The following is a 12437-nucleotide window of genomic DNA, read 5'->3' on the forward strand; positions in this document are numbered from 1 at the left end:
AATGCAGGGGAAATGAGGGAAAACTACTATTGCTAAAGTCTTTGTCCGGCTTTTGTTTTGTTTTTGTGGCTCTGCGGCTCTGTGGCTGGGGGCTTTTGTTTTATGGCCTGGCCAACTATAATTTTGCACGATTCTTCTGATTGCCCGCGCACTTTACGCTGCTCATTTATCAACCCGGCACTGACCAAAGCCGCAGCCGTTGTAGCCATAGCCACAGCCACAGCCTGTAACCGTAACCGCAGCCGTGAACCAAAGATGTGGCAGAAGTTTTATGGCCAAGTTTGAATTTCCTTTCAGCAGAAGTTGGCCCACATTTTCATCTCTCCCTTCGTGCTTATACCCACACACACACACACAAACACCTTGGCCTATTCTTTCTTCTTATTCTCCAGCAGCCACTCAACAGACAATTTACAGCTGGACAGATGGCAAGTGAAAGAGAGAGGAGACAGCTACCCGCTACCCGCTGCCCGAGAGGGACCCAGCCAGAGGAAGCTGCCGCTCGGGCACTGGCCTAATCACTTTTTGATTTATTTGGTATAGTCGCGTTCTGAAAGTTTTCCCCACAGTTCATATTTTTCTTTTCGCTTTGCTTGCGGTTTGTCCGCAGCTTTCTCGCAGTTTTCCCTGTTGCTTTGAGGCCAGCAGCAGCAGCAGCTGGAGCACCAGCTGGAGGATATTGACGGGATTATCTCTCTTGAATATTGAAAAATTCCGAGACTTGCAATCTGAATGCCTTCCTTCAGGCCACTGTCAACAATTTGATAAAGTTTTCGTCCCCTGCCACCTGATTATGGGTCGAAGCCGCTCCTGCAGTCTGTGGCGGATGGGGGATATCAAAGAGATTGGCGCATTTTAATAATTCACATGGCAAACTGCTGAAAAATACATTCGACTCGAAAGACATTCCACCAGGCAGCGCTTTAAGGCGACCCACGCTTGTCTCCAGGCCATAACGAGGTCCTCGTTGCTGTTTGCTGCTTGCTGCTTCCCGATTCCTGGCTACTGGTTACGCTCCTCCTGTTCCAGATTGTTGCCGGTGCCGGTTAAAGTTTGTCGGTTGACTTTTAAATTACATTGTGGATGTACTCCACTGGTTCTGGGGCGGCAATGAAACTTGGCCTGCAACTTTCGAGCCTCCTCCCCCGAAGGAAAGTGCGTGCTAAGGTGTCCCCCCGAACCGGAGGGAGAAGTGAGCGCTGAAGGGAAGAAATGTCTTGAAGCCAGGGCAACGTTTTAAGTGGCTGCCGGAGCATGTGGGTGAGGCTGGCAATTGTCGGTGGATACTCTTGTCAAAGCAGCAATTGAAGCAATGTAATAAGTTTTCCCGGGGTGCCGGAAAATTGGCATATAATTTGCCCAAATATTTGCGAATTCAAAGCGAAAACTTTTGCCGGCAGCCGCCGGGTCTCAGTTTCCACCATTTTGTTTCAGCGCAAACATAAATCACTGAAGGCATACTTGAAGTTTTTGTGCGAAATTATTTGCCCTGCCCAAACTTTGATTTAAATTTTTAAGGTGCGCGGGTAGGGTAGCGGCTGCGGCAGAGGCAGGGAAAGCGGCCGGGGCCAATAACTTGTCAGCCGGTTGAGTTGCCACTTGCCAGCCTCATGAAAAATGTATTTAGGTAGGTCAATTCCCTAACCTGTTGATGTCCGGGAACGGTTCGATCGCCTGCGCATGACTGTTCTCATTGATTTGAATTTGGTTGGGGCGCCAAGTCCCCGACTGTTCCCATCGAACAGCTGATTCAAAAGAAGAAGCATGTAAATAATATTATATGTACTTTCTCTATAAAACTTACAAGAACATTAAATTCGACTGAAAATATTCTGTCTAGATTTAATCTACGTATGCCTGCCAATAAATACTTTATATCATTTTGTTTTTCATATAATTAACTTTTTATTTTGCATAAATATGCACAATATGTTGCTTAACTGTTTGCATTTTGATATATAATATATATATATATAATTGTAATATGTAAAACTAAACGCGCTTAATGGTGAAACTAAACGACAATCTTCGTATATCTTTTTACAGAATTATACATTATACTCGTACATAAATTGTAGATTTTTTGTTATTTTTGTTGTTAATTTCTTTTAATATTTCTTTAAAAAATAGTTTCGCTTATTGAAAAATAAATCGCATCTTATATATTACAATTTAGGTTTTGCCTTTGCTTTTGATATATTTAAATATATTTAATGTGTATAATTGTAATTTTTGCTTGGTTCTATATATTTGAAATACTTGGAATGCACAAAAATAATTTGTTGCCTTTGTGGTCTCTTGTTTTCGAATTAATTTGTAAGCTATACGAGTAACAAAGAATCCGATTTCAATCCTATCTGTACGACATATAGGGGTGCAGGATTATTCATTCTGTAATTCGTTTTTCGTTTTTTAAAGCCATTAGGTTCTTGTGTAGTGAAATCCTATTTGATTAAAATTGGTACTTTTGATGCATTTAAAACGTGTACGAAATGCTTTTCAATTAAAAATATATTCGTATCTGTGGATTTTTAAACATTTCATTAGTTCTTTAGTTATTTTAACTTTAATCGTTCGCTCGTGGTGTTTTTTTTTAAGTTTTCTTTTTGTTTTTTGTAAATATATATATATAATATAGGTATGTATATTGTAGTTGTAATAATTGAATAATTGGACCATTTGTTTAAACGTTGATGTGGCTTAAAATTCTCTAATAGATTTAGTTTATATTTAAACGTTTCTTGTTCCGCACGATTCCCAGGTAAATACATATTTGCATCGTATATATCTAAACTATCGTAACTCCCATCATCTACACTGTCTAATCAATAATTGTGTTTTGTAATCCGATGTAACAATCTGTTAATTGTAGGTTTCTTTAAGGTTAATGTTAATGTTTAAAACGCTTTACAAATGTGGCTCTCCGCGCCTCGTCTCGCTTTCGTTGCCCTTTCCTTCGGCTCGTAACAGTTTCTACATAATAGTTTCATATATATAAACAGGTGTATATATAGTACTATATATGCAATGATATACACTGATAACTCCCACTAATTGAATCCAGTTAACATTTTGTGGTATGTAATCAACTCTGGAACGCGATAACTGTGGTTTGTTTATTGCCTTGCTAAGCAAATTCGTTAGGTTTGTTTCTGTTTTCTCGTTATCTGTTATATAACTCCATCTAAATATTTATATATTTATAGATATTTCTATGTTTGTTGGCCCCCCAATTAATTGAAGTTTAAGAAGCTTTGTGGGTTCGGGTTTCTGAGTGTGTGTATGTACATGATCTGTATTCGTTCTGTTCGTCCTCTGTCTCCTACTGCTGCTGCTGCTCAGTGCACTGCATCGATGTCTCGCTGTGCTCGGGATATCTTCAGCTTGTCCTTGGGCGTATTATCCTCCCCCGACTCCAGAGCAAACATCTTCATCTTCTCCTTGAAGGAGAGCTTCTCAGGAACGGCATCGCCAGCGCGTTGTTGCTGCTGCTGCTGTTGCTTCTCGGCCAAGCGACGTGTACGCGGATCTCTGCAAAGGAAAAAAGAATCTGTCAGAGATCTGAATATTCTTTAATGAATATTCGACGCACCTGTACACCTCTTGGGCGCCTATAACGCCGGGCGTTGATTGCACTGAGGTGTTCCACAGAGCCGCATCTGGAGTGGCCGGCATTGAGGGCAGCATGGAGGCATCCAGATTATGCTGCAGATACTATAAAAAGTAATTAGTAAGCTTCTGTCTGACATTCTTTCTGTCCTCCACTTACACTAGCATCTTCTCTGATTGTGTCCAAATCCTGATGCTCCATGCCATAATTGTCTATGATGTATTGCTGCTGCTGTTGCTGCAGCTGTTGCTGCTGGCTGTTCCCGCTCACGAAATTGTTCTCCTCGTCGTGGAAGCTCACACGCTTGTTGTCCCGCTGCATTAGTGGTGGTGGTGGGGGCGGTGAGCCCAAACCTCCCACCATTCCCGTCCCCGTGGCAGACACATACGCGGCATTCAGTTCCATGGCACTGAGGGGCGATGCCTGCATGCTGCTGCTGCTGTTGTTGTTCAGGTTTCCGCTCAAGCTATTGTTGTTATTGTTGTTGGATTGAGTGCTGAGGAGGGAAGCCTTCTTGATCTCGACGGCGGCCGCTGCCTGATTGTTGGTCGCTGTCTTCAGCAAGCCCATGGAGGAGCTGGTGCTGCCTCTGAGCTTCTGCTGGGACATGATCAGGTAAGAGCTGTTGCGCTCTGGCGGCGGCGGCGGAGGCACTGTAGCATCCAGGGTCTCGTTATTGTTGTCCTTGTCCAGCATCGTGAGCTGCGTCAGCTCCTTGGCAAGACTGGAGATGGGATGCTCCGTCTGCAGGTGCCGATCGTCCGCGAAGCTGGCAGATTTTTGCGACTTGGATGGCGACGAGGGGGCTCCACTGCTGCCTGCTCCACCCTCGGAGTAGCGGTTATGCTTGAGTATGCTCTTGGGCTGCTGCTGCTGCTGTTGTTGTTGCTGTTGTTGCTGGTGGCTGGTCATCGGAGCCATTGCAGGCGGTTGTTCCACGGGGCTGCTGCTGCTGTCGGTAATCTCCGCCATTTTGATCTCCGTCTGGCGGTAGCTGGTGATGGGTGTTTGTATGGCACTGACCTGCCCGCTGGCCGCCAGTCTGAACAGCTCCTGGATGTTCTCCTTGTCGTACTGCTGATCCTGGTCCTGATCCTCCTGCTCCTCCAGCGCTCGCCGCTCAAAGTCACGCTCGAGGATGAGCGTTTTCAGCTGCTCCTCCTGCTGCCCGGAACGGGAGATTGTCTGCGATAGATCGGAGATCTGCTGCTCTCGCCACTGACGAATGTGTTCGCGTCTCATCTCCAGATCCTTCTCCCGCTCCTCACGCTCCCATGGATTGGTGCCCGTGTGGAGTGGCGGTCTGTTGGCCGCCTGCTGATTCGTCGGCAAGTAGCTGCCCTTCGGCGGGTCCAAGGTGCTCGCCACGTAGTTCATGCCGGGCGCCAGCTGCGCCGTGGCCTTGAACAGCGGATGCGTGGCGGTTGGCGGTAGCGGTGGCTTATCCTCGCCCAACACGCCGGCAGGGCCATGGCCGGGCATGTACCCCGTCTGCGACATTCGCTGTTGTTGTTGCGGCTTTGGGGCGGTGCTGGGCGGAGCAGCCGGCTTGTTGGGAGACTGGAGGCTGCCCAGAGGCTTGGGTGGCAGCGCAATAAAATTGGGCGAAGGCTGTTGCTGCTGCTGCTGTTGCAATTGTTGCTGCTGGAGTTCGTAGAGTGTGGAAGGCTCATGGATCTGACTGCGTCGGGCATGCTGGTACTCGAGGCCGCCTCCATTCTGGAAGCCTCCCTGGAAATCGTTGACATTCTGCATGCTCTGGCTGCTGCTCATGGGTGGTGGCTGCTGCAAGTGCTGCTGCTGCTGTTGCAGTGGCATCTGTTGCTGCTGCTGCTGCTGTTGTTGCTGCTGCTGCTGGTGGTACATGTTGCTGATATTCGGCATCGATGGAGCCATCATCTGCTGCATGCGTAGGGTATGTTGGAAATTCTGCTGGCTCTTGGTGCGATTGTTGAGGGTGAGCTGATGCTGGTGTTGCTGCTGCTGCTGGCCGTTGAGATTGCTGCTGCTGTGTGCAAACTGTTGCTGTTGCAACGAGTGTTGCTGCTGCTGCTGTTGCTGTTGCTGCTGCTGTTGGAGTTGCTGCTGCGCCGTTTGCTGGCTGTGGTAGTAGGCGGAGACGGGTCGAGTGGGTGGCAGATTGGCATTACTCTGCAGGAGCTGCTGCTGCTGCTGCTGGTATGGTGATGGTTGTGGCTGCTGTGGCTGCTGCTGTTGCTGTGCAAGCGGGGAATTGCCATTGAAGGCGCTCATGGTGGCATGTGTGGACATCGGCGGTCTGAAAAGGCATAAATGAAATGGTATTACCATCATAATTATGGCCAAAAAGGTGTTCAAGTGTTGCTGGTGGTTGGGTGTGTGTGTGTGTGTGTCATCAGTTGCTCTAATTACAGAACGTGTGTGGGTCTGTGTGTCCTTCTCACATCCCAAAACAAGTGCCAGGGTGCGTGTGCCTATGTACAGCAGCAGCAAACACGAAACACGAAACACGAAACATTGGGGAAACACAGCTCGAGCGGACGAGCCACTAATTACTCACGTACTTGAATCGTTTCTACCATCTGGTATTCACTCCTAATGGGTATGAAGCCGTAAAGCAATTTCTTTAAACGTAATGTCACCCTAGAATTACACACACACACGAGAGAGGTAACACACAATTTAAGCTCCTCGCAAAGTGCAAAATTTCTGTGACCACATTCCACATGCCACCCACCACCTGGCACTCTCCATGCTGCTGCTGCTGCCACCTGCCTCATCAACAACACCAACAGAAACTCCAGGACACCCAGCAAAACCAACAATTTGTTGTAAATTATTAATTGCTCCGGCCCTCTGTGGTTTGCTTTTATTTTTCCTCTGCGCTGAAAGTGCCTTTGGGTTCGGTTCGGTTCGCTTCGGTTTGTTAGAGGTTTGGGTATTCGTGTGGATATGTGGTTGGAATTGTATTTCCAAGAAATCTTTCTATTTTTCTCAAACTAAAATTAAATATTAATTCATGGAAGATTTTGTGTGCTTTCCGTGCTAAGAACGTTCTTAAAACCCACTTTTTATATATTTACTGGTACTATACAATATATATTTAAGAATATTAATAGGCATTCCGAAACGTTATCTTAATTTTTTTCTACTTGTCCCCAAATGAAAATGTAATCTTTCAGCATAGTCAGCAAAGTTCTCCCACAAATGCAACCAATTATCCGCCTAGTTTTATTAGTTAAGTACAAAAGTGCAGCTGTCCACTGATTTGCCTACTCTACTACCATTTCCGATCCCAAAAACTTACCTGTCAAAAGCATAAACCGAACCGAACCGAAACATAACCGAGAGCAAAAACTATTTTAGTGGTCAGCGTAACACAACCGCAATTTAAATGACAAAATTCGAAAGGTTACTCGTATGAAGGTAGGAGTATCCATCAATATTTCGGTGGAGTTCGAAATATCTCTTGACCTTCACTGCACATAACCCCTATATACCCAATCGTGTTATATCTGTGTGTATCGTATATTTTACCTTTCATTCAGTATCGGCTGGCTTTGGTTTTGTGCCCGATATACGCTCAGATTCTGGTAGAAGCCTTGCTCGTTGCCATTTCCATTTCCATTGCCATTTCCATTTGCATTGTTGTGGCTGCCATTTGGTTGACCCAGCATTCCAGCTCCCACTCCTGGTCCCACCGGTCCTCCTACGATTCCACCCATGGCTGCGGATGTATTGTTATGCAAACTGTGCGTGCTGCGTGACTTGGAATTGGCCAGGGCTAAGAGGAAGGGAAAGATGGAGATGAAGTATGGAATTAATCTCTGGCTTGAATAACGATTTGGTTTCGCTGAAGATTTCTCTGTGAGTGTGATTGGGATGAGGATGGAGGATGGAAGTGCAGATTGCAATCCACTTACATATGGTACCAGATCCCGTGTGATGATGCAGGGCCGGCACTGATTTGCTATTTGGAAGGTGTGCAGTTAACGGATTGATGATGCTACTGTTGCTGTTGTGGCTATTGGTATTGCTGTTGCTGTTGCTGTTCATGTTGTGGCTGTTGTTCAGGTGCTGGCTGAGGCTGAGGCTGTGATTGGCATGCCCGGTGGCAATCAGTGGGCCACCGATGCCGCCCAGGGATTTCGATGATTCGGCGGCGCCCATTCGCGTTAGATCTCTTTCGGACATCCGTCGATTACCTGTGATATCCCAGCAACATCATCATCATCATCAACAAGAGTGCATTGGTTTGGGGAATTGCGAGTTGCGTTCGTGGTTTTTGGTTTTGTTTTGGATATGGATTTGTGCATGGATTTGGGGAGAGACAGATAGATAGATAGATGAATATTTAGTTTGTTATTTCAAGTCAGTTTCGTTTGAAAATGTGATAAATATTTGAACATTTAATGCATACAAAATGTAATTAAAAAAATATTCTACAAAAAATCAATCAGTGCAAGAGGTGGGAAGAGAGAGATAAATCAAAAATAGTTCTATTGTATTTATAATAAATTTATGTTTATGCGCAAATCTAACAAACGAAAGCCACATGTCAGGTATAGAATAAAGCTGGATTAAAGTTCTCATTCTCATAATTTAATTGAATATTTAAGTCAAAGTGAGAGCGAAAAATTACAACTGCAAACGCGGCAAAAAGCCATAGATATCCAATTAAAAATCCGATGCAGAAAGTGAAATAATTACGCCATAGAAACTCTATTGGAAATAAAAACCAAGTGGATTACATTTTAAAACAAAATGAGTTGTGGATTTACCTATAAATTGTGAAGCATTTCAAATAAATCTACAAAGTAAATGTGTGCACAACCTACACGAGAATTAACAAAAGATTTGACATACAAAAATCCACAATAATTCAACGGAAAATGTGTAAAAATCAAAGCTATACACGAGTGTCATTCCAGCTAATATCTAAAGCTAAAACTCAATATTTAAGCAACAAAATGAAGCAAGAACAACGACGAGGAGAACAACATGAACCTCGGTGCAGCATAATTAGGTTGTCATCTGTGGGTGGAGCATATGGAGACGGCTGTGGCTGCTGTGCTTGGTCCCAGTCGTAGTCCGACACAATGCCCACTGGCACTGGCACTGGCACTGGCAGATAGTGCCCCCTCCTCATCATCCTGCCCATCCCCATCCCCATACCCATCCTCGTCATCATCTTCATCTTCATCATCGTCATTATCGTCCGGAGGAGCAGCATTGACATTGACATTAACATGCATTTCTCGCACATTGCAGTGCGGACAGCAGCCAGAGGTTGAATCAGCAGCCGAGCAGCAGGACTCTGCCTCACTGCAGGAGCAGGAGCAGGAATTTGGGTAATCATCAGATGCATTCTCGCAATTTGGCCAGGGCTTGTTGACCTTGTTAAGGGCACTCTTGCTGCTGCTGCCACTGCTGCTCGCCAGAGACAGCAGCAATTTGGCTGTGGAGGGAGGCGAGACAGGAGCCTGTAGCCGTGTCTGTTGGTGGTGGCAATGGTGATGGCGATGTGATGCTGAGTCCTGTTTGGCTTTGTGCTGCAGATGCTCCTGCTTATGTTCCTGCCGCTGCTGTTTGTTGCGCTTCAGCTGGCGCAAACTGTGAACCTGACGATTGCTGCACATGACACTCCGACGGCAGGACGCAAGCCGGGACAATTCCGTTGGCTGTTTCCGACTGCTGGCCTCCACATCCTCGTCCCGACAGCTATCGTAGCATTTGAAAGTGGAACCCGCACTGCCAGAGAGTTGTTTCTCCTGCTGCTCTTCTTGGGCTTGTATCCCATCACGACAATGGCCACAGCAGGGACAATCGCAGGATGTTTTGACTGGCAACACGGCTGGCACTGGTACTGGTACTGGTACTGGGACATCGTAATCCTTGCCGGCACTGCCATACAGACTCCACTCCTTGAGCTGCTTGAGTATCTGGCCCTGTTCGCAGTGCGACAGCTTGGCGCTGGTGCTGGAGCCTGAGCTGCTGGGCGCAGCCAGAGCGGAGGTGGACTTGGACTTGGATCTGGCCATGTTCGGGGGAAAGTTCTGATTGGCATTGAAGTAGGCGGCCATTTCGCGAACTTTGCCCTGCCCCAGGGGCAGCTGGAAGTTGGGGCTAAGATTCATCTGGCTGCTGGCGCGACGCCTGCGGACGATGGGTGGAGGTGGTGGGAGGTTTGCTTTGGCTGAGGCTGAGGCTGAGGCAGAGGCAGAGGTGGTGCTGGTACGGATGGTGCTGGCACAATATCGATTGCTTGTATTTACAGGAGGAGAACGAGAACGAGAACGAGAACGGGTGCAGGAACTTTCAGTTTCACACAGATTAGGAACTTTGATGCTGATAATAGGAGGTGGAGGAGCAGCAGCGACAGCAGAGACCGGGACGGAGACGGTGACGGAGCTCGAACTGGGACTGGGACACAATCCTGACCTTTTGTGCGATCGCTGGGTGTTCAGCTGTCGATGCAGTGGCGACTGCTGTCGCAGCAGCGGCATCCGTTCGATGGACTCGCTGGAGGAGCGCTGACTATTCGAGCCCGAACCGCCCGAACTGAAGCCATCCGCCGTGCAGTTGGTGGCTCGCTTGCTGTTGAGCTCGCGACGGATCTTCTGGATCAGCGGCATGCGCTCCGCTTGCTCGGCCATCAGGGATTCGGTGGAGGATGTGCTGGCCGCAAAGTGGCTGATGGCATCGTGCGTGTGATACTTCCTGTCGATGCCTAGGGCTGCAGCTGCAGCTGCTCCTGCTCCAGCTCCTGCTGCTGCTGCTGCTACTTGTCCTGTCGTTGGTGGCTGCTCCAGGTCGAAGCTGACTGTCTTTCGATAGCCGGCCACAGGAGTCCGCTTCACCGTGAAGGAGGGACAGGGAGCGACTGCTGGGGTGCAGATGGGAGGCATCTGCTGCTGCTGCTGCTCCTCTTCATCGTCAATGAAGGGAATATCATCCGAGTGGGCCATGGAGGCGATTCCATCCTCGTTCAGCGGCTGATGGGCATCGCTGTAGGCGGCAAAGTGCCCAAATGACTCCTGGGAGGCGCACGACACCTGGCAAGGCTCCACTGGTGGCGGCACCTCCTGCGGCGGCTCATCCAGATACTCCTCTATAAATATCGAGGGAGGCGGTGTCCTGCGCAACGGACGCATGGGACTGAAGTGTGCAGCAGCTGCCGCTGCCGAGGGTATCGGATGGTAGTAGCCCTGGTCGTTGGCCAGATACAAACTGCTTGCGGATCGGGCAATCGGTCGAGTGTCCCTGTACCGTGGATCGATGTGCAGCTGATGCCCCTGGGCGCACAGCTCCTCCTGCAGGCAGGAGGCGCTCAGTCGACGAACCGGCGGCGAGGCGGCGCGCATGCAGGCAAAGGACTCGCGCCGACTCCGATTCAGGCTGTCGTCCGAGATGGAGTTGCTGTAGTAGCGAGGCTGCTGCTGGTACGAGGAGTGGCGCCGCTGCTGGTTCGGCTGCAGTTGCTGGAGGAAGTTGCTCGACGAAGCTTCTAATCAGATCAGAGTGAAGGAGCAGCATGGATTGGAGATTGCAAATTGCAGATTGCAGTTTGGGAGTGGGTGGAAGGACCTTTTGTTACTTTTGTTAGCTTACACAACGACTGGAGAGTGTGGAATGTATCGTTTGGGTGGTGAGTGTTTGAGTGTTTCGAGTGTGAGTATCTTTGTTTGAGTGTTTCGAGTGTGTTCTTCTTAGCGTTCTACCCAACACCTGGAGTAGCTCTCTAATGTGTGTGTGTGTGTGAGTGTGTGAGTTTGTATCTATGTATGTGTAGGCTGCTCCTCAAGTGGAGGCTACTCACCACGCTGAATGACGGGGCTGGGCTGTTGCAGCAGCGTCGCCAGTCCATGGTAGATGGCACCCTGCTTGGCCACCTCCAAACTGACCACCGGACCGGTCCTCACCAGATAATCGGCAGCCCTGCAACAATCGACATTCAATAAATAGATTCAACATGCAACGTTCAGTGAGATCCCTACCTCTCTTGGGTAATCCCAATCAGACTCTGACCATCTACGCGCAGCAACTGATCGCCCGCCTGCAGGCGGCCATCGGCATCCGCCGCTCCGCCGGGCACCACGCTCTTGATGTAGATCCCCAGGCGCTCCTGGCCAGCGCCCTTGGCCGCCACAATGGACAGGCCCATGCCGTTGCTGTTCTTGTGCAGTTTGATGAGCTGCAGCTCGGGCTGCGGCAGCTTGTTGGACATGGCACTGGAGCTGCGAGCCTGCAAAGTGATTTCGCTCGTTAGAAAATTATTCCAAAGGCTGCTGCCAGACTTACATTAAACTGATGCATGTAGACCGTCCAGAGACCAATGGATGTGGGCTGGGCGGCCAGTCGGCACATGCCCTGCTGCTGGAGGGGATTGAGAAAGTCGACCAGGCCCGTGGGTATGCCCCGGACCACATCACAGCTGAAGCCATCGTCGGGCAGGAGGAGGGCCAGGTGCAGTTCGGGTGACTCCTCGAGGCGCACCTCCCGTCCGTCGGCGCGGGTCAGCTCATCGGCCACGGACTCGGCCATGCGTATGGCCGTGTCCACCAGATTGCGCGGAATCTTCTCCTGCTGCAGCAGGGCGCCCATCTGCAGCGAGTTCAGCCGGAAGCAGGAGCAGGCCAACTGCTGGATCTCCTCCACCGAGGACTTGGGCGCCTGCAGGAACTGCGCGCACTGGTTGATCTTCGCCAGATGGCAGTCGGCGGCCAGCTCCAGGCCCTGACGCTCCGCCCACAGCTCCAGCAGTTGCAGTCGCTCCGTCATCACCTTGCCCCAGTCGGAGGTGCACATGTGCGAGTTGGCCACAATCTACCAAAGAGACGGATAAAGC

At 49.0% G+C, this 12437-nt stretch overlaps 1 protein-coding gene across 1 annotated transcript in view; it reads right to left on the bottom strand.

The window, feature by feature from the left end:
- Positions 1 to 2394: 2394 nt before the first annotated feature.
- Positions 2395 to 12437, bottom strand: part of LOC117899714 — a 54745-nt gene continuing 44702 nt past the window's right edge. The window contains 8 exon segments of the mRNA XM_034809929.1: positions 2395 to 3531; positions 3593 to 3714; positions 3770 to 5888; positions 7127 to 7373; positions 7513 to 7794; positions 11409 to 11527; positions 11587 to 11834; positions 11891 to 12415. Coding sequence (XP_034665820.1) covers positions 3339 to 3531; positions 3593 to 3714; positions 3770 to 5888; positions 7127 to 7373; positions 7513 to 7794; positions 11409 to 11527; positions 11587 to 11834; positions 11891 to 12415 — 3855 coding nt within the window. The 3' untranslated portion in view covers positions 2395 to 3338.

The sequence above is a fragment of the Drosophila subobscura genome, chromosome O (genome assembly GCF_008121235.1).
Source record: "Drosophila subobscura isolate 14011-0131.10 chromosome O, UCBerk_Dsub_1.0, whole genome shotgun sequence".
Lineage (NCBI taxonomy): Eukaryota > Metazoa > Arthropoda > Insecta > Diptera > Drosophilidae > Drosophila > Drosophila subobscura.